This window comes from Takifugu flavidus, chromosome 6 (genome assembly GCF_003711565.1).
Source record: "Takifugu flavidus isolate HTHZ2018 chromosome 6, ASM371156v2, whole genome shotgun sequence".
Lineage (NCBI taxonomy): Eukaryota > Metazoa > Chordata > Actinopteri > Tetraodontiformes > Tetraodontidae > Takifugu > Takifugu flavidus.
The window spans coordinates 5,087,534-5,107,105 of NC_079525.1; the positions used below are offsets into that span (position 1 = coordinate 5,087,534).

At 44.9% G+C, this 19,572-nt stretch overlaps 4 protein-coding genes and 1 non-coding gene across 7 annotated transcripts; 3 read left to right on the forward strand and 2 right to left on the reverse strand.

Moving 5' to 3' along the window:
* Nucleotides 1–3,249, reverse strand: LOC130528019 (GRB2-related adapter protein-like). Its single transcript, XM_057036904.1, has 5 exons — nucleotides 2,918–3,249; nucleotides 2,731–2,828; nucleotides 2,392–2,511; nucleotides 909–1,200; nucleotides 1–804 (listed from the first exon to the last, which is right to left on the reverse strand). Exons 1-5 carry the CDS (start codon nucleotides 2,993–2,995, stop codon nucleotides 625–627), a joined length of 768 nt encoding a protein of 255 aa, XP_056892884.1. The 5' UTR covers nucleotides 2,996–3,249; the 3' UTR covers nucleotides 1–624.
* A 255-nt stretch (nucleotides 3,250–3,504) lies between these two features.
* brat1 (BRCA1-associated ATM activator 1) lies at nucleotides 3,505–7,746 on the reverse strand. Of its 2 annotated transcripts, none has more exons than XM_057036895.1 (12): nucleotides 7,382–7,746; nucleotides 7,120–7,268; nucleotides 6,861–7,008; nucleotides 6,325–6,730; nucleotides 6,095–6,220; nucleotides 5,923–6,008; nucleotides 5,754–5,848; nucleotides 5,463–5,667; nucleotides 5,314–5,387; nucleotides 5,107–5,191; nucleotides 4,767–5,023; nucleotides 3,505–4,372 (listed from the first exon to the last, which is right to left on the reverse strand). In XM_057036895.1, exons 1-12 carry the CDS (start codon nucleotides 7,506–7,508, stop codon nucleotides 3,560–3,562), a joined length of 2,571 nt encoding a protein of 856 aa, XP_056892875.1. In that variant the 5' UTR covers nucleotides 7,509–7,746; the 3' UTR covers nucleotides 3,505–3,559. The 2 variants fall into 2 exon arrangements, with proteins under 2 accessions (XP_056892875.1, XP_056892877.1); XM_057036897.1 differs by having other exon boundaries at nucleotides 5,487–5,667; nucleotides 7,382–7,744.
* Nucleotides 7,747–7,966: 220 nt separating this feature from the next.
* eif3ba (eukaryotic translation initiation factor 3, subunit Ba) lies at nucleotides 7,967–13,237 on the forward strand. Its single transcript, XM_057036899.1, has 19 exons — nucleotides 7,967–8,198; nucleotides 9,025–9,217; nucleotides 9,296–9,415; nucleotides 9,504–9,561; nucleotides 9,651–9,779; nucleotides 9,854–10,011; nucleotides 10,111–10,242; nucleotides 10,340–10,406; nucleotides 10,481–10,527; nucleotides 10,608–10,818; nucleotides 10,910–10,982; nucleotides 11,059–11,181; nucleotides 11,285–11,363; nucleotides 11,469–11,607; nucleotides 11,715–11,840; nucleotides 12,118–12,195; nucleotides 12,338–12,446; nucleotides 12,520–12,632; nucleotides 12,704–13,237. Exons 1-18 carry the CDS (start codon nucleotides 8,099–8,101, stop codon nucleotides 12,618–12,620), a joined length of 2,043 nt encoding a protein of 680 aa, XP_056892879.1. The 5' UTR covers nucleotides 7,967–8,098; the 3' UTR covers nucleotides 12,621–12,632; nucleotides 12,704–13,237.
* On the forward strand, nucleotides 11,933–12,020 carry LOC130528103 (small nucleolar RNA SNORD60). The gene has a single exon (XR_008951213.1). It is a non-coding gene; the product is annotated as a small nucleolar RNA SNORD60 (small nucleolar RNA).
* A 1,767-nt stretch (nucleotides 13,238–15,004) lies between the features above and the next one.
* Nucleotides 15,005–19,022, forward strand: LOC130528017 (carbohydrate sulfotransferase 12-like). 2 transcript variants are annotated; one of them, XR_008951177.1, is made up of 6 exons: nucleotides 15,005–15,165; nucleotides 16,219–16,804; nucleotides 16,893–17,032; nucleotides 17,725–17,853; nucleotides 17,994–18,360; nucleotides 18,473–18,611. XR_008951177.1 is itself a non-coding variant. In XM_057036902.1 (6 exons), exons 2-6 carry the CDS (start codon nucleotides 16,331–16,333, stop codon nucleotides 18,743–18,745), a joined length of 1,209 nt encoding a protein of 402 aa, XP_056892882.1. In that variant the 5' UTR covers nucleotides 15,005–15,165; nucleotides 16,219–16,330; the 3' UTR covers nucleotides 18,746–19,022. The 2 variants fall into 2 exon arrangements, 1 of the variants encoding a protein (XP_056892882.1); XM_057036902.1 differs by having other exon boundaries at nucleotides 17,994–18,186; nucleotides 18,473–19,022.
* The last annotated feature ends 550 nt before the right edge of the window (nucleotides 19,023–19,572 follow it).

A 19,572-nucleotide genomic window follows, 5' to 3' on the forward strand; every position in this document is an offset into this window, starting at 1 on the left:
TACAGCATGCCTGCGTTTATTCCGCACAGCAGTTTCAACACACATGAAGGGTCAAAAGGAGAACACAGAGGTTTCAGAGAGGAGTTGTACACGCAAGAAAATAATCTTATTCAACCAAAAAGTTAAATATGAGTGACAAATCCAAAATTTCCAATGATGCACAGAGAATAAAAAGCATAAGATGCAACAGTGAAATGCTAGACAGTTGCAGTTGCTTCAATTAAAGGATCAAGTTCAGTCAGCTTCAAAAATAAGCTTAAATAGCGACATGTTTGTTTGAAGAAACCCTCGATTTTCTGTCAAACATTATTTTTGCTATGTCATTGTGTGTAGAGTCCTTAAGCATGACCCTCTTCGATGCTGATGACGCCTTCATTCATGTATGTTTTCTGTCAAACTTCATTATTTATACAATTTCAAGATACGGCTGTTTACCTGCTGTTGATCACTGACATTTGGTGTAAAGGGGTTTGAAACCGAATAAAGAAAACGAGACTTCGGATCAGACTTGGACTGACTAAAGCTGCTCAAATGGAGCTGCTACTCATCACTGGATCAGCAGGTCAAGGACAGGGATCTGGAGGTCAGCATCACAACCAGAAGGGTGCCCGGTTCCTTATGGTGTCAGTGGTGAAGAGGCTGGACGCACGCCGGCGGGAAGACCCCCACCCGACCTCGGCAGCGACCCCTCCAGCTCAGGGCGCTTGAGCAGTCCAGCAGGTCGATGACGTCCCCACGCAGGAAGTGCAAGTGGGCGGTGTGGGGGGGGGTGTAGTCACAGAGGGCGTGAGCCAGGCGGGTTTTCTACACACAGAAGGAAACCAAAATGTGTGTGATGCAAATACTGTTGAGTTCAAATGCAGCACTTAAATCAGCCCTATCATGAGCGTTATGGAGGTTTGTCGTACCCCAAGATCAAGCTGACGGCCAGACTCCCTCTCGTGGTGAGAGTGCAGGTGGGCTGTGTGGAGGGATTCCTGGGAGCAGTTTTTATAAGGATTGGGATAAGGGTTGCATCCTGACTGCACATGCAGCTGGGGCGACAAGGGGGGGTCTCTGAGGCAGACCACTTTGTCGACGGCGATGCTGTGAGTTCTGTAGAAGTCCACCAAACGGTTGAGGGAGCAGAAGGTCTCTTCCCAGATGCAGTACTGGCCGCCCCCCTCCAGCACCCGGAAATGTTCCACTCTGTTGCCGTAGCTGCAACGAGAAAGTGACAAAGTGATGAAGGCAGGCCCCTTTCCTGTCCAACAGTGATGAAGATGAGAGACGTCATTCCTCATTCCTCGGCCTCGGTAGGTTTGCAGGAGTTTGGAATGTGAGGGTGTGTCTCAAAAATCATCACAGGAGGTACCGCCATAAATCACAAAGGGACAAATACACACACCTGGAAAGAAACTGGTCAGAGCAGTTCTGAACTGAGTAATTTTGATCCATTTTCACAGTTCACGACATGTCTTTTATTAAGTCTAATTTCTCTTAATAGTCGGCTTAATAGTTGTGAAACATTCCGCCGCCTTTTATCATTACTTTCTCGTGTTTGCATACACAGTACATGGTCTCACAGCTGATGTCATGAGGTAAAAAGTAAAATCTGAGCCATGAGGTCAGAGGAACGACCTCCAGGGTTAAAAAAAGAGAGTTTGTGGCACAGATCGGTGGGGGTGGGGGTCTGCTAAAGAAGCTTCCCTCAGAGGTCTAGTCATTTCTCCAGATTTTATAACTTGTTTGTGTTGAATAATACTGGAACATGATTCATGTGCATGCAAAAAACAGATGTATTATTAGAGGACAGTTGGTAGGAAGGTAATGTGGATCATAAAATATGATAACATCTTGATGATCAGAGAATTCACTCAGTTTTAGGATGAGTCAGTATAAACAGCCTGGTCACGTCTGCACTCGATCACCACCTGTTGGTCATCTCTGGCACTACACCATGTGGTTCCGTAATGGTGTTGGAAATAATCCAGAAATAATCCAAACCCAGCCTCACGGGCAAACAGATGTTGTGGTTAAATACAAAACCATTGTGTGCGCAGCAAGTGCATGCATGTCCGAGACATGTGTTAGTTGCATAATCTACCTGGACTTAATTAAAATGATGTTATCTAACGCCCTGATAAATGATGGAACACATTTAATTTACCCTCCCACGCCACCAGTGTATGCTCCACACCCCTTTGGTAACCCACATTCTACATCATCTCTCTAACACACACACAAACAAGAGGCGTTTGACTAACATATGCAAATACAAACGTGTCAACGGAGCATATTTTACAACACGTTTCTATCCCAACATGGTAAAAAAGAGAGCAAATGAGCAACAGTCAGACAACAGAAAAGGGTCCTTGTTTTGAAGTTTGCTGCTGTGTTGCGTTCACTGACCTAACGGAGACGGAGAACTCTCCGGGAGCTGATTCGCTCTCCCTGACCAGGAACACTCCGGTGTCCTGACATCGCAGACGCTTTTCAGCCTCAAGTCTGGACACTCGTCCTACAAACCATCTACAGAAACACATGCAAGCGGGTCGACCGCAATTTTATCACTTTACCTCTAAAAAAAATATGGCGATTTCATGCCACCTTAGAAATAAAAATCAGTTCAACAGATCAAAGGTTTAACCCCCCCCCAAAAAAAAACCCAACAAAAATATCAGCCATCCAATTCAACGCTATGAATTTTCCGACAATAGTATAAAAAAGTACATTAGTAAAATGTTTTACGGATAAGGGAGGAGGGAAATGTAGTTCTGTGGTATGTAGCCACGCTTCCCCTGGATTTCTGCTGTGAACCAGCCAGAATCGTCCTCCATTTCTGTCACCTATAAACACAGACGTACAATCTTGCAATCATGCAACGCTTTGTCAACTTTCAACAATCCAAAAAGAAAAAAAAAAATGCAGCACTCACCTTGATGATGTCGCCTTTCTGGAAACTGAGCTCGTCTGCTTCTGTTGCAGGGAAGGAGAAGAGAGCCACGGCCTCCATCCCGAAGAGAGGTGTCCACTGTGGAAATAGTGTCGCTTCATGAATGAAGAGAGACAGAAGCCAGTTCTGTGATTGGAGAACATTGTGATAGGACCTGATTGAGGGATGACATAATCAGTGTGTGTGTGTGTGTAGATGGGAATCCACTGACATCCTCCTCATTAGTTTAATGAGGAGAGTTTTCTCTGTGCATGTGTGCCCCTGTTCTTCCATGTGAGGGTGAGCACGTGGACGGGATGATCGCCCTCACCGACGCTGTCTTCTGCTTTAAACTCTGGAGCTTTAATGAAGATTTTCCCCTCCAGGGAAATAATTGACAGCAGAAAAATGGAAACAGCCCAGAAAAGAATTACGGCCATCTGGGTATTTCATCCATCTCGTGTATTTAAGCCATTGCAGCAGATCTGAGTGTAATGCGCTATATTTTTTATATTAATTTGGCTGTTTTTAATCTGCACTCACATGCTGTGAACAGTCCTGACAATAAAAACACACAACCAATTAGCAAATACTAGAAATCATACTTTATTTGGAATACACAGTACCTCTGTGTGTGTGTGTGTATCAGTAGCAGTCCACTATGACCTCTAGGCCAGGCTGTGTCTCAGGATGTGTGTAGCCGGGCCCCGCTGTCAGTATGTCCTGGAGCAGAGACAGAGCAGAGTTGTGGACATGGTCGCTGCTTCGGCTCAGGATGTCCAGCTTCTCGTCTAAACCCAGAGACGCCAGCACCTCGCACATGCTCACAGCTCCGTGTGTATCGCCGCGGTCTTCTGGGTCAACACTTCCTGCCCTTGAGGCCACATTGTAATTCTCTGCTCTCAGGATCCTCCTGATCTCCTTCCCCCAGCTGTGGTCAGGCAGTTCACAGGGCACTGCGTCCACCAGGCCTCCAGACAGAGGACAGAGTGTCTCTCTGAGCGTCATGAGCAGCTGACAGGCTTTAAGTGCCACTGGTCTGTCACAGTCAACCAGACCACCCAGTAACACTGAGATAACTCCCAGTTCAGCTACACTGTTTAACGCTGCCGCCAAATCGTCCTCCGCGTGTGCGTCAGCATAAGGCCTCACCGCCTCACCATGAGAACCATTTAGAGCAGGTTTTGTCCCCGAGTTCTGTCTGTAACTCTGATGACCAGAAAAAGCTGCATCCAGGAGCAGCTGGGCCAACTCCAGCGTGTGAACCTTCACCTCCCAGTCTAGATCGGCGCTGCCTTGTAGGAGGACTGCACGTACAGACTGTGACAGAATGGAGGCGGACGATGAGTGAGGGGTGCTTGAGGAGAACCAGGTGATGAAGTATCTTACAACAGCCCGTCTGGAAAACCCCTCAGCGTCCTGGGACAGGATTTCAAGTAGCCGGCTTACAATTTCAGACTGCAAGAGGACAGAGGTTCATCCATGACTGTAAAGTTTAAAGAGTGAAAAGTTTGTATCCTATTTTACACAATCCTCCAGTCATTTGTCTTTGTGTTGTTTCTTCCAGAAGTTTTTGCTTTTTTACTGCACTTTCCTTTAGGAATTTTCCATCTCTACTTTTTCAAAAGAATGGCACATAAAATTTAACTACGTGCTTGTACCTCACTAGTGTGTACTTGCCTGCTTCCTGAAGGTTCTGGCAGGAAAAAAGCAGGAAACTAACTTAAAATTCGAGGTGATCATGGTTTGTAGTGGTTTCTATGTTTACATTTGGAAATTAATAAATTGATTAAATCTTCTACCGTTATCATAAGATACTTACGACATTGCAGGGTGACGCAACTTTTCTTACCTCCTCATCTGCCGCCCCCTGCTGGCAGCTCTGCGATAGTGTCCCGGCAAGTGCATCGACGGCGCTGGCTCTGACGTAACTCTCCGCGTCCTGGAGCGCCACCTTCAGAAGAGACCTGATCCAGCAACGGCTCAGCATTGCCTCTGATGCACTCGCTCTGCCACGCTCCTGTACCAAGTGTCCCAGAAACTCCACTGTGGAGTCTCTCACCTCCCAGCGCATGTCACACGCGCGCTTCCCCACCACTGCGGTGAGATCTGCGAGGAAAACACGTGCACAGATTTCAGCAGGACACATTTGGAGGAGGGGAGGGTGTTCTCATGCTGCAGGTGAACATCACCTTCCCTGAGCTGGTCTGTTAATAAGGAGAGGTCTGTGCACATACAGGCCCACTTTTTTAAAGCCTGGTAGGACTTATGGAGCACCTAAGAAACATTCCCATGATCAAAAAAACAAGAGAAGATAACGATTTAATAAATAACTGCAAGGATGGTGGTGCTGCTTTCTTATTTGGCTATGACCCTATATCCCATTGCAGCTTACTTACACTTGGGTCGGAATCGGGATTGTCCAGATAACCTATCAGGACACGGATGACATCGCTGACCTTCAGCTTCACCCCTAAAAACACACAAAACACATGAAAATCTGCAACAGTGGATTGCAGCTATTCATAGTAAATCTGCTGTATTTTACTTGAGGTCAATTGAGGTCGCACACCTGTGCTGTTGGAGAGAGCCGCAAGTGTCTCCAGGGCACACTTCTGAACTTTGCTGCTGCCGATTACGTTTCTGCTGACCTCTCTACGAGCAGTAGGCGACGAGAAGCCGCTGCAGATCTTCAACAAAGACAGGACTGCAGAGACAACTGAATCTGGAGGACAGGGCAGGACGTCAGAGGGCTGAAGAAAGAACATAAGGACATAAAGATCGGAGTTAGCATATGTTTTGTTAAAAAGGCCACTAACCTCCTCGGTTACAGCCTCACCATGTTTGTGATCTGTGGCGCGTTTGTCAGACTGACGCAGATCATAGAGATGCAAGAGCTTTTACTCTTCATATCTTCCACCATTGACAAGTGATCTGCACATAATGAACATAGTAATTAACATGCATAACAAGTTTTTCCTTCAGATTTTTCACATGATATGTTTTACCAGTAGCTCCCAGTAGAGGATGACCTGTAACTATGCTGAGGGGTAGCAGCAGGATTCTCACAGCCTGGACAGTGTAGATAGAATCACTAAGAACAGACAGATGAAACAAAGAGTGTGTATCGGTGCTGCCGTAGCCTAATTCTGTATGTGTGTTGTGTGACCAGATGCTGACCGACGTCCTCTGTGAAGGAACGCAGCTGCAGCCTGAAGCAGGTCAGATGGTTTGTTACTGTTCAACATGGATGATAGCAGGCGGCTGACACGTTGGTCTGGAACATGTCCATCAGCGACAGAGCAGCTAAAGAAGTTAATTGTTGTCAACAGTCAGTTCAGTACATTGCATCCCTCAAATTCGTCATTTGTCCGCGATCTGAAAATGCATTATTACGGGACCCAGACTACCTGTGTGCAGCCATAATGGCATCCATCAGGGACAGCGTGAGCAAGCTGCAGTCTGCTTTCACGAGTTCCTCCAGAGGATCTAGGACTGTCTGCAGCAGCATGTCCCTGAGAGGAGGCCCAGCCTGAGACAGCAGAAGAGCCAGCAGTCTCAATGTCTGCAGGCTCTGCTGGAGCCGTGTGTTGTCCCCAGGAACCAAGGACTCAGTGAGGTACTCTGACAGCACCGTAAACTCATCAGAGCTGGTGGAGGTTCGTGCGTGCTCATCATCATGCTCCTCTGTGCTGTTAGATCCTTCAGATGAGGGCAGATGTAGGAGGAGCAGGGCATGGGCGAGGGTCTGATTTGCAGCTGAAGCAACAAACAGGCTCGTGTCTGTCTGCAGCTGTAGGAGTGGCTCGATGAAACCTGGAGTGTCAGGAAAGCAAATTTCACTAAGGAAGCAATAAGATTTAACATTCCTTGATATCAGCTGCTGCTCTGTCTTCCAAATTGTACAACATATTAGGAGGGATGGTCTTTTTCTGACATATATTACCTGATTTCACAAAAAAATCAAGCGCTGCTGGGTGCTGCAGTAAGTTTTTCAAGCCCTGGATCCAGCCAATCCTTAAACAGGGGTCCTCCCAGACTCCTTTATCCTGCCAATGCTGATGCTTGAACACCAGATCCAGAACAGAACAATCCTGCAGTGGGTAGAATATTATTACCAAATATCACACAGTGCAGTAACATCTTGACCAAATTGCACTATTTATTCCATATCAACAGTCAGAGACGGTATGAGCGAAATGTACCCTGAGTATTTTGAATCCATCCTCAGACGCAGCCAATAAACCAGTGAGTTTGAGAGTAAATGAGAGGACAGCTGGATCTAAAGCGGTGTTGTTACCCACGCTGGATATGAAGTCAAGCAGACAGGGACAAGTCTCCAGCAGACATCCACCTGCAAATGGACATGAACTTATTAATATTCCTCGAACTGGTTTTCTACGTACACAATGGGTGAAGGCAGGAAAACAGTCCAAGACAACCACAACCATCATGTCCAGTACTGACCAGACTTTGTGAGCCCTGTGAACCAGTCTAAGAGCTTCTCCAGACTGGTGTCATCGGGCAGAGCCCTCCTTGAGTCCGCCAGCACCTCACAAACGCGGGGTAGCAAAGACGCACATTCACTGTCCATAGTACTTATCAGTACGTTTATTACAGTGCGGCAACGAAGCTAAAGTACCTCAGTAATGCGTACATAACTAATAAGGCATAACAATCTTATCTAAAATAACAGATAAAATAAGGCACCACACTGGGTCAAAGACCAGAGGTCGATAAAATAATTTAAGAGTGAATTTGCTACACGCTCGTTCTCGCGGGAAATAGTTTCAGAACTACCGGTTTCCGTCTTATTCTTCTTTAAAGCGGCTCTGAACCGCTTTAAATGTGTAATACCGCCCACTACCGGTGTGGATCAGTAGATTGTGAAACCAAAGGAAAGAGGAAGAACTACCGATTTCTTTCGTCATGTACCGATCTTAAAGTATGTGCATGTGTTAAATTATCAACGCAAGCATTGAACGCTGCCATCCACATGTTTTACAACTCAGCTATTTCCCTTCGGCGCGTCATTTATCTACGAATAACTTCCGGTGTCGCGTTTCCGTCACGTCGTCCATTTTCACGGCACTGCACATGGTGCCGCACCGGTCGAGGACCGCTAGCCTTTTGATCGTGGTTTTGCTTTGTACCAGCAGGAACTGTATATCTTAGCTACGATAAATGCAAGAAACGGTGGATATGATGGACGACCCTGAGTATGAAGAGGAGGAGCCCTCTTTCAGCGACCCCGAGGACTACGTAGATGACATCGAAGATGAGGGTGAGTACTCGCAGGAAAAACGCCGGCTTTCCGGCCTGTTGCTAACTGCTAGCTAAGCTGTAATCAAAGATAGCGCCACCAAAGAGATTGGTTTGAAGACAAATTGAGGCATCAGAGAACGGCGACATTTAAATATTTGAGGAGAAATTCGCAGTGATAAAGACTTAAACATCGCGTCCAGTATCGTGGGATACGCTAAACGGGCGTTATCTTCGTTTCTGCCAGATCTGACGCACTGCTGTGGCCCTGCCGTTGTCATGTGGAGAATAAACTCGGCCAAATCTATTTTTTTGTTGCTCCAATAGTAATTTATGTGAACGGAATCGTCACGACCTTTAAGTCTGGTTTGAACGAAGCAGCTGTTTATCCGGCGTGTTCTTATATACTGAAGCGCAGGTTTGTCTGCAACCCTAAACCCCCCACATATCTGTAAATTAGACAAGACACATGCTCAACAACCACACCCGTTTTGCCCTATAAAGTCTCATTCCCACTGATTTGGTTGTATTCTGTATGTGCTCCCATCACATTGGTCCATGTAGTAGATGGTTTCATGCTACTTATGAGAGATCCTCATTTTGGCCAGAGTAAATATGTACAGGATGTATTTAGGAGTAATTGTAATGTTCAGCGTTAGAGAAAGTGTGCAACATTACACACCTTTAACTGTGCAGCAGGACAACTCGCCAGCAACACAAACCTTTTATATAGCAGATTTCCATCAATACTTTTTCTCCTGTGTGTGATTAAAGCTCAAACTACACAACAATGTAACAAACTTCACATCCATGCTGGCAATTATACATCCTTTTTTTGTTTTCTTCAGAGCTCCTGGAGGACGTCCTGAAGGAGAAGCCTCAGGAGGCGGATGGCATTGACTCTGTGGTGGTGGTAGATAACGTCCCTCAGGTGGGCCCTGAGAGATTGGAAAAACTCAAAAATGTCATCCATAAGATCTTCTCCAAGTTTGGCAAAATCACAACAGAATTCTACCCAGAGGCTGATGGTGCGACAAAGGGGTATGAGCTCTATTCTCTTGTGTGGTTTCAGTTGTTGCACTGAAGACGTATTTATGGTTTTGCAAATATCCTCCACAGGTACATCTTTCTAGAGTACGCCGCTCCCACCCAGGCTCTGGAAGCAGTTAAGAATGCAGATGGTTACAAACTTGACAAACAGCACACATTCAGGGTCAACCTCTTCACTGACTTTGACAAGTAAGTGTATATGTTCCCAAAACAGATACAGGAACTCTCACTACAGATGTGTAAAAATTATAAAAAATTATATTATTTCCCCCCTCAGGTACATGAACATCAGTGATGAGTGGGAAACTCCAGAGAAGCAGCCATTCAAAGATTTTGTAAATATTTATTTCTTGTGTTTCCCACCCTTGTTCTTTTTCAGTTTAAAATACTGTACTGGTCACTGTCACTTCATCTGTCTGTTCAGGGAAATCTGCGCCACTGGATTGAGGATCCAGACTGTCGTGACCAATACAGCGTGATCTATGAAGCTGGTGAGAGGACGGCAATTTTTAATAATGACTCCAAGGACCCGATCACAGTTGAAGAAAGAGCCGTAAGTGAAACGCTGGGCTCATTAAAAAAACCCAAAACAAACACATAAGTAAAAACAGTTGTGTGTTCATGCAGCGCTGGACGGAGACGTATGTGCGTTGGTCTCCTAAAGGCACCTACCTGGCTACCTTCCACCAGCGTGGCATTGCCTTGTGGGGTGGCGAGAAATTCAAACAGATTCAGAGGTTTAGTCATCAGGGTGTCTCCCTCATCGACTTCTCACCATGTGAGAGGTAAGCAGCATCATCAACATCTAACACACACATTCTGATCAGTCCAATCCAGTTATTGTGTTTATTCCGTGCTCAACCGTGTGTGGTTATGTTTTCCAGGTATGTGGTGACCTTCAGTCCACTGATGGACACTAAGGAGGACCCACAGGCCATCATCATCTGGGACATCCTGACCGGACAGAAAAAGAGAGGCTTCCACTGCGAGAGCTCGGCACATTGGCCCATTTTCAAGTCAGTCCTCCTTATTTTTCTCCCTCCTTTCACCACCTTTTAAGTTGTCGCAAGTGCTGAACTTGAAATGAACAGCGATGGGATGTTTTCGTCTCAGGTGGAGTCATGATGGGAAGTTTTTTGCCAGGATGACCACAGACACGCTGAGTATCTATGAGACTCCAGTAAGTTAAATTGCTAAAATTACATCTCGGAACTTTACAAAAGGTAGTACAATACAATCTCCTTTATGTTTCAGTCTATGGGATTGCTGGACAAGAAGAGTCTTAAAATTACTGGGATTAAGTAAGTGCTGTCTTTTATAACATTGCTGTCTATTACAGCATTGCAGGATTTTTAAGATTTTACCATGAATGTGTCTACAGGGACTTTTCGTGGTCTCCTGGTGACAACATCATAGCATTCTGGGTACCTGAGGACAAGGACATCCCAGCCAGAGTGACTCTGATGCAGTTACCTTCCCGCCAGGAGATTCGCGTCCGCAACCTCTTCAACGTGGTGGACTGCAAACTGCACTGGCAGAGAAATGGAGATTACCTGTGTGTGAAAGTGGACAGGACTCCGAAAGGAACGCAGGTACACAAACGAAGTACAAAAAAAGGAGGGAACACAAGGCCTGGTTTTAAGAAAAGGTGAAATATTCAAAGGTTTTTTTGAAACTTTTCAGGGCGTCGTTACCAACTTTGAGATCTTCCGAATGAGAGAGAAGCAGGTGCCCGTTGACGTGGTGGAGATGAAAGGTGAGGATAGAGGCAGACAAAGTTCAGTGAGCATGGAGCAGAAGCCTGATGTACCATTGGTTTCCCTCTTTTCCAGAAAGCATTATAGCATTTGCCTGGGAACCCAATGACAGCAAATTTTCTGTTCTCCACGGAGAGTCTCCCAGAATCAGCGTCTCCTTTTATCATGTCAAAAATAACGGAAAGATCGAGCTCTTGAGTGAGTACCTGGTGAACCGGACCTCTTCCATCTAACTGTCCTGTTGATCCAGTTGTGTATAATCTAGTATTCATGAAACATTTGTCATGTCTTCTTTATACAGAGATGTTTGACAAGCAGCAGGCCAACAGCATATTCTGGAGCCCCCAGGGACAGTTCCTGGTGCTGGCTGGTCTCAGGAGGTCAGTTGTTTGTGCTTGAGGGAGCTTGTGATTCTGACTTTGAGATTCATGTTGTGTGCTAGATGCAGTTGTCAATGCATAATTTCTGTGTGTGTTTGTTTTCAGTATGAATGGAGCTCTTGCTTTCGTGGACACGTCAGACTGCACCTTGATGAACATAGCAGAGCACTACATGGCCTCTGATGTGGAGTGGGACCCAACCGGTCGCTATGTGGTGACCTCTGTCTCCTGGTGGAGCCATAAGGTAACGCTGCCCCGTCACCATAGGGATATAGATTCGGGCAATGTTTATTTGTTAAAAATTTCCACACAGCAGATCGTTTTCCTACCATGTTCTGTATATGTGTGTAGGTGGACAACGCATACTGGCTGTGGACGTTTCAGGGCCGTCTCCTTCAGAAGAACAACAAAGATCGCTTCTGTCAGCTGCTCTGGAGACCCAGACCGCCCTCCCTGCTCACTGCAGATCAAATCAAGGTAACTGAGGCAGTCTTCACAGTTTTCATTACCAAAGGTTCTGGATCCAGTAATTGCCCTCAAATATTAACAAGAGCTTTGTGTGTTTGTGGAGCCCGTGATGACAGATTAAACAACTTTTCTGACACCTCGTATGAGTGCTGCCCTGCAGCTCCTGATTCTAAATCTGATCTGAGGCTCGGAGCAGACTGAGGCCGTTGCGGCTTTACTATAAAAATAGAACCATGCTAGATGAGCATTCTTTCATGGCTAATATTCCCTCTCATCTCTCTTTCAGATGATCAAGAAAGATCTCAAGAAGTATTCCAAGATCTTTGAGCAGAAGGATCGTCTGAGCCAGTCCAAGGCCTCCAAGGTTTGACCCGTGTTTATTTTTAATAACCAGTTTTGAGCTGCGCTAAAAGGAATGTTTAATATTTCAGATAGTTTTGGCTGAGTTTGCTTTTTCTTGGCTGTATGTTTTAATCTGAGATGAGCTTGTGTTTGCTTGGGAGTAGGAGCTGGTGGACAAGCGCAGGGCCATGATGGAGGATTACCGCCGCTACAGGGAGGAAGCGAGCAAGGTCTACCAGGAACAGAAGAGCCTCCGGCTGGCACTCAGAGGAGGTGGGACTGCGCAGAGCTCTTGCCACTCCCCTCTTTATGGGAGACCTTGCTAATGTTGTCATGTGTCCTCCAGGTGTGGATAGCGATGAACTGGACAGTAATGTAGATGACTGGGAGGAGGAGACCATTGAGTTTTTTATCAACGAAGAAGTCATTCCCTTTGGAGATCTGTAGTCCCCTACGCAGGTAACACCATATGAGTAATTAAGAAACTGTAATCTTCTTTGCCAGTGGCTGACATGTTCTTTCTCCTGCAGGCCATCCGTTTTTGTGTGGAAGGAGGAGGGAGGAGCCTCGTCATTGATTGGAGGACGAAAACAACGCCGCAAATCTTGGGTTCCACGAGCCTCAGCATTCGCCTTTAGTGTCAATCTTCACGCACGCCCTGTGGATCAGCAGCCACATAAAAAGACAGGAGAGTTTCCATCATCTCATCTGTCAGCCAACATCATCTACTCACTGTTTTTCCTCTGCGGATCTTGGTAGTTAGCTAAACTGCCTAGTTTTTTTACCATTGATTGGAGATTTTCAGCACCATCGCTAAGTGGACCTTTGTCTGCCCCTGGTCATTTTTTCTCCTCGACATGTTAATGTGTGATTACAGGGGCACAGAGCGTGCTTTGAGAGACTGGGGTCGAGGTGTTCTGACTGCTCAAGTAGCCTTCTTCTTAAGTGTGCTGATGGGGCACTACAGTGGCCTGTATCCTCCTCCTTTCAGACTAGGCTTTCACACAGGGAGGGGGTGCGCAGTGGGAATAACTTTAAATAAACATTCAAACACAAGAATTCCACCCCGTCTCAGTGTTCATTCTGTTGCTCTGTTGGCTGTTTATTCCACGCAAGGTCCGGATTATCCTCCGCATCAATTTGAAGATAATCCGGCTGGTGCGTCTAACATTCTAAATCAAAACCAATGCCAATATTTTTCGGTAAACTGATGATCCTCCAAATTCTAATCAGTTTCAGTTCTTTGAAGCTAAATGACAAGGGGGTCTCTACCTTTTAATGGACTCCGTTGGGCCTGTGCAGACACAGCAGTTTTAGAAAAATTGTAATGTTTGGAATGAACATTTTACACCCCCAACACATACCGGTACTGAGGTCAAAGTCTTCCTGCACATAATCAATTCCACGTGTGGCAGCATCATGTCTGGTTTGTGTCTGTTTTTGATCCTTGAAGGTCAGCCTAAATGAATTGTATTGTTTCATTTTGTCAGCATGGTTTAACTCCATTAGTCTGTGTGGCTGAACCGTAATGGTAACATGAGGTCAGGCACTGTCTGTTACAGCCTGTCAGAATATTGACACTCTAATCTCCATGGTTCTTTCACCTCATTAGTTAATCAATCTAATGGACCATGCATCTGCTCCTGCACAGATGTTCACATGCAAGGTGGACAGACAACAGCAGACTTGTGAGCTTATTTATTTCTATTGATGCTGAAGGCTAATCAATTAAAATTAAACCCCACACAAGGATTCACTTCTGGGAAATTATGATTCTAAAATGTTGCCATGGCTGAGATAAAGCTGTGAACCTTTTGGGAAAACATTTCTTTAATGACAGAAGAGAGCTGGAAGGTGCTCACATGGAAGCGAAAGACAACCTTTCATTTTCCCATTGGCTTGAAAATGACGTTAATATATAAAAATGGCCCCGAAGCCTTGTTTAAATGGATCTGTTGTTCTAAATTTGATAAGTTCATAAAAGATAGATTCAATACAGAAATGTGCTCTGCCATGTTCTTTGGTTACTTTCTTTTTATTAAAGGCAAACTTTAATTAAACCTATATTTACTGTCCTGTATATGAGACATTTTTTCGATGTGGAAAATCTTGTATACAATGAAATGTAGATACCTGTTTTATTAACTGAATTGATTTACTAACCAATCGTTGAAAAAGCAGAAGGACGTAATAAGAAATACATTTAATGTCTATGGGAATAAAAATGAATGATTGAATTTAAACACACTTCGCTACCACAGCATCTCGGTCGCCACCTGCTGGTAGCTATCGGTAAAGAAATTAAAAAGCCGTCTATTTGTTTGATGCCGTGAAATGTCATGATTGACAATTTAGCATTCGCGCACATGGCTGGGACCACATTACTTCAAGTGATTTTCAGGTGGACACCCTGCTCCCCAGACTGTCCACATACAATTAGTGGTGTCTATCACAGTTCCAGAAGACCTAAGATATCTGCTCTTCCTCTGTATTGACAGTGTTGTCTCCACAGTTGCATTCATATAACATCTCACTTCATCGAGCAGCGGTGACAGGACCCTTGCAGACCCCTCCCTCTCTCCTCTGTCCAAGCCTTCGGCTCTGAATTTAAAACAAATCAATCTGATTTAAAAACGTCTAACCTTTTTTTTTAAATTTCCCCGACGAAAATGGACTTCTGTCCCCTCTCTGGGAGGGTTCTTGAACTTGAGTTTTCCCGGGTTCATTTAGGAGGTTTCTTAAGTATCGCGACATTTGCTCCACCCCTAGCAATTAATACTTTCAAATATCGCGACATTTCCTCAGCCGCCCGGCGAGTCCGTCTATTAAGTATCGCGACATTTGCTCCGCCTCCTGGTGAGCGCATACAGCGGACGGCTGCGTCGTGTCTGTCCGGTTCCATCAGTCGGGTGACGGACAGACGGAGAAGAAGGACACCCGGTTGGAGACAAAATATTGACAGACCAAGAGCGCCATGGAGACCCTCAGCGGGGTAAGACACAAGCGAAGTTTTTCTACAACCGGACAGATAAACGCTCGAGCCGGCTGAATCGGCTAGGATGCTCCCGGCACGACAGCAGATAGAAGCTGGGCTCTTTCACCCAAAGGCGGTGAAATAATAAGGAGAATAGCGATGAAAAATTAGGTTTGGGTAGAGAAAAACACACAAGATGATCTAAAGAAGACTCGGGTAAAAGAGGAAACTGCACAATAGTCCGGTTGGGTCGATGAAAGGACCCACTGTAACTTGTGTACTGGAATTAAGTGTTTTCCATCAGGGAGGAGGTGATGATGAGGAGTAACTCTAAATAAAACAGTGTGTTCTCTAGTCTGTAACTTATTTAATTTATGCAGGATACAGTAGCTAGAAGTAGCAAAAATCTTTGATTTTTTTTTTTTTTTTTAAATAAAAGCTACCTTGCATATTTGTGTACGAGCTTCAAAGATATTTAAAGTCCACAGGGGAGTTTCCCCCCCTTCCTGCGTGTTTGTGCGCATGTGTGTGGGTACAGCGCGTGCCAAAACACGAGCTGGGTTTGCAAACTGATTTCCTAAAATAGACCCTTTCAGTCTAACACAGAGCTAAGAAAGGCCAGAAAAACTATAATTTTCTCAAATGAAATAGGAGCTATGGAATATCTGCCTTCCCCAAGGCTGCACTTTTTTGCTGGTTGGGCTGGAACCGTCTTTTCTCCCTCCCCTACAGCAGATGTTTTGATGGGGCAGACAAAAGGGTGTAAACCCTCCAGCATACTCTGGGTTTAGGTTGCTTCTACCCCCACTGCCCTGTTTGTTCACGTCTCGGTGACAGCTGAGCGCCCCGAGCATGGCCCGAGCTTCTCACAGCCCCTGGACACATTCATACAGGCCATGACCTTCTATAGGAACAAGGACCTACTTCGGCTAAAGCAGAAGCAGTAAAAACATGTCACGGAGCATCTGCTCTTAAAGACATAATCCAACATTGTTAAAATGTTATTTTACATGGATTAACTACTTTATAGAGAGGATACGTGTCCTTAGTTCTACTTCCTGTTTCTTTCAGTTGCAGCAGGCAAACGGGAAGTGTCTCCTTCCGTGAAATGACTGTCACTATGGAGCTGAGATAAAGTCTTCCTCTTTGCTTTGCCCATCACGGCTGTTGATCTTGTTCAGCCATGGGAACAAGACATAACCTACGCATGGCGTTCATCTTGGGGTCTTTGTTCATGGTCCTGCTGATCATCCTCTACTGGGACGACATTGGGGGCTTTAACCTTTACCCGCTGCAGGATTCCAGATACGAGTCACCTCCAAATGATCTTCACCTTCAGATAATGACAGGGCCATCTGGAACTTTATCTACCAGCAATGCTCAGAAGAGCATTCCCACTACTGCCTCCACTAAAACACTGGTCTCTGAGGACAGTGGAGGAACTGTTGAAGCACAGGAGGAGGATGGAGTTCTTGCTGCTAAGGATTTGGTGGTGGAACAGGAAAGTAGAAAGAAGATGATCACTGATGTTTGTTCTGGAAATGATAATCTGGAATTCCCTGGAAGAACTAGGACATTTGAGCAGATCCCCAACAGGGAGCTGGATCACCTGATAGTAGATGACACACACCAGATCATCTACTGCTATGTTCCTAAGGTAAGGCTGCCCTGTGTGCATAGGGTTTATATTTTTAAGAAAATCTTTATATTTCCTCTGTTGGGTCCCTTTTCTCTTCTTTAATCAGGTAGCTTGCACCAACTGGAAGAGAGTGATGGTGGTTCTGTCCCAGTCTCTGATCTCGCCCTCAGGGAAACCTTACACTGACCCAGAGACCGTCCCTGCTGACCTCGTACACAACTCCTCACTTCACCTCACCTTTGCAAAGTACGGCACCCACACAAAGAGCTCTTGCACTGACTTTTATTTGCTAGTATTGTCTCTTCCAAACCCCTGCCCAAACTTAACTTTGATATTCACCCTAATAAAGCTGAAGAGACCAGACCTTCATAAACAGCACTTTTACATAAATCCAGCCTCATAAAAAGAAAAGCTGAGAAATATATAGTCATAAATAAGGGCAATATACTGTATAGTCATGATTTAGGGTGAAGTCTGAGCAGAACAAGCAGACTTTTTATTAGAAAGCATAGAAATGATGGAAATTTACAGAAAATTAGTCATTTTCTGCATATTTGAATGTGTTTTCCTCGTGTCTTTCACATGCTGAGATTTTTCCATTCATCAAAGGGTTTATTTACGAGACACTTGGGCAGGCAGAGCTTGCTGCAGCAGCACAGACAGACCTTTCTACTCCACCTCAGGAGCTGTTTGTGTCTGAATCTGTCTTCACCAGTGCACTTATCTTAATTTTGAATGTTTACTGAATGCACTCCATATCAAACAGTTACTCCTGTTGTAAATTAGCCATCTTGCTAACATCTCATAGAACATATTTGGCATTCTTTACACAATGTCTTTTGCACCTTGTTGTTCTTATAATAAGGATTTATCGTTAAGGTTAATTGTGTTCACCTTCATGGTGCTGTTGTGCTCCGTGTGTCTGTGTTTTTCACCAGGTTTTGGCGCCATTATGGTTCAATGTCCCGCCACCTGATGGCAGTCAAGCTCCAGCACTACACCAAGTTTCTGTTTGTACGAGACCCTTTTGTTCGCCTTATCTCAGCCTTCAGGAACAAATTTGGAAGGTGTGTATTTATAAGGAAGCAAGTGTGTGACTGTGCATGTTCTCTGAGGCTGAACATCGCTCGCCATATTCAATTAAACAACACTCCTCTTGTTCTTGCCTTGATAAAATACTGTATTTGTATTCCTGTGAACGCTCAAGGCCCAACGAAGACTTCTACAGGCAGTTCGGTTCTGAAATATTGCAAAGGTACGGTAATGCATCTGGCAGTTTGCCAGAGACAGCGGCAGAGGCGTTTTCAGCTGGAATCAAACCGACGTTTCAGCAGTTCATCACCTACCTGCTGGATCCCGAAACAGAGAGGGAAAGAATCTTCAATGAACACTGGCGGCAGGTATGGAGCACTGCTGGGGCTTCACACACCAGACTGCAGATCAGGACATTTGGTCTATACAGAAAATCTCGAAGAAAACCTATTAAGTCATAAAGACAGACATTACCACTAGAGCACGGGAATGAGACGTTGTTGCTGCTGTAAAAAAGGGCAGGTCCTTGAACACTCCCTGAGGTCTGCCTGTCTGCATCTCGGTTCAACCTTGTACTGGTTATGACAGTTACCATGTAGTTATTGCGGTAAAGTGACGTTTGAGGTGAAAGAGAAGATTTTAATTGTTTTTTAGGTGTACCGCCTGTGCCATCCATGCCAGGTGAAGTATGACTTCATTGGACGACTAGAGAGCCTGGAAACCGATGCAGAGCACTTGCTGAAGCTCTTAGAGGTGGATCATCTAGTGCACTTCCCGTCTGGGGGCCGTAACCGCACTACAACCGGCTGGGAAAGAGACTGGTTCGCTCAGGTTCCCTTGACGATGAGGAGAGAACTCTACAAGTTGTATGAACCTGACTTTGAGCTGTTTGGTTATCCCAAACCTGACAGTGTGTTGAGGAGGTAGAACTCATTAAACCAAAGGCCTGCAGGGTGCTGCACTGTGTGTGGAGCTCATGCATCATCTACCTATGCACAGCCAGTTTTTGCCTTTAAAGAACAATATGCGACACGATATTTGTTTCATTTTGTTCATACCTCAAAAGTGAAAAGTGTCTTTAATATTTAATTTTTTCATTTGAAGCACGTCTGCCTCCATGTTATCTGTTTTTTTAAAAACACATTCCATGTTTTCTCAGTCATTTTGGCATCGCTGAAATAAAATATGTTCTGTGAATTTTAAACTCTGTTGTGGAAAGCCCATCTTATATGAAACAAAAGTTTTTAAAATAAATCAATTAACTTTTTGATTGGAAAACATTCTCAATATCACGAGTCTATGGTTACAGCAAAAGGAAGAGATGTGCATTTTACTTTGGGATATTATATTGAGATGCTAAGTCAGAACAATCATTACTTTAATAAGAATGAAAGAAAGTATTGAGGAATTGACCAATTTCATTTATTAAAAAGTAACCGCTGAATGTTTTCTTACCTAAGTTCTTTTCTGAAGTGACTTCAGGTTGTAGACCTGTGCTTAATATCTTAATATGAAAACATCAGTGCGAAATGTCAGTTAAAAAGAACATATTTTTGCTGTGTTGGCGCATGTGTGACAGTGTGCACTAACAATAAAGCCCTCCTACTTTCTGTTGCACAAAGACTCACTCGCGTTACCATCACCACCGTCCTGCTCTCTGTTTCCACGTGTTCCAGCCGTTTCTGCCGCCCCTCCCATTGTGTCCTCATCTGCTCTCCCATTGGTGGATTCTGATGGCAAGTCATCGGGCCGGC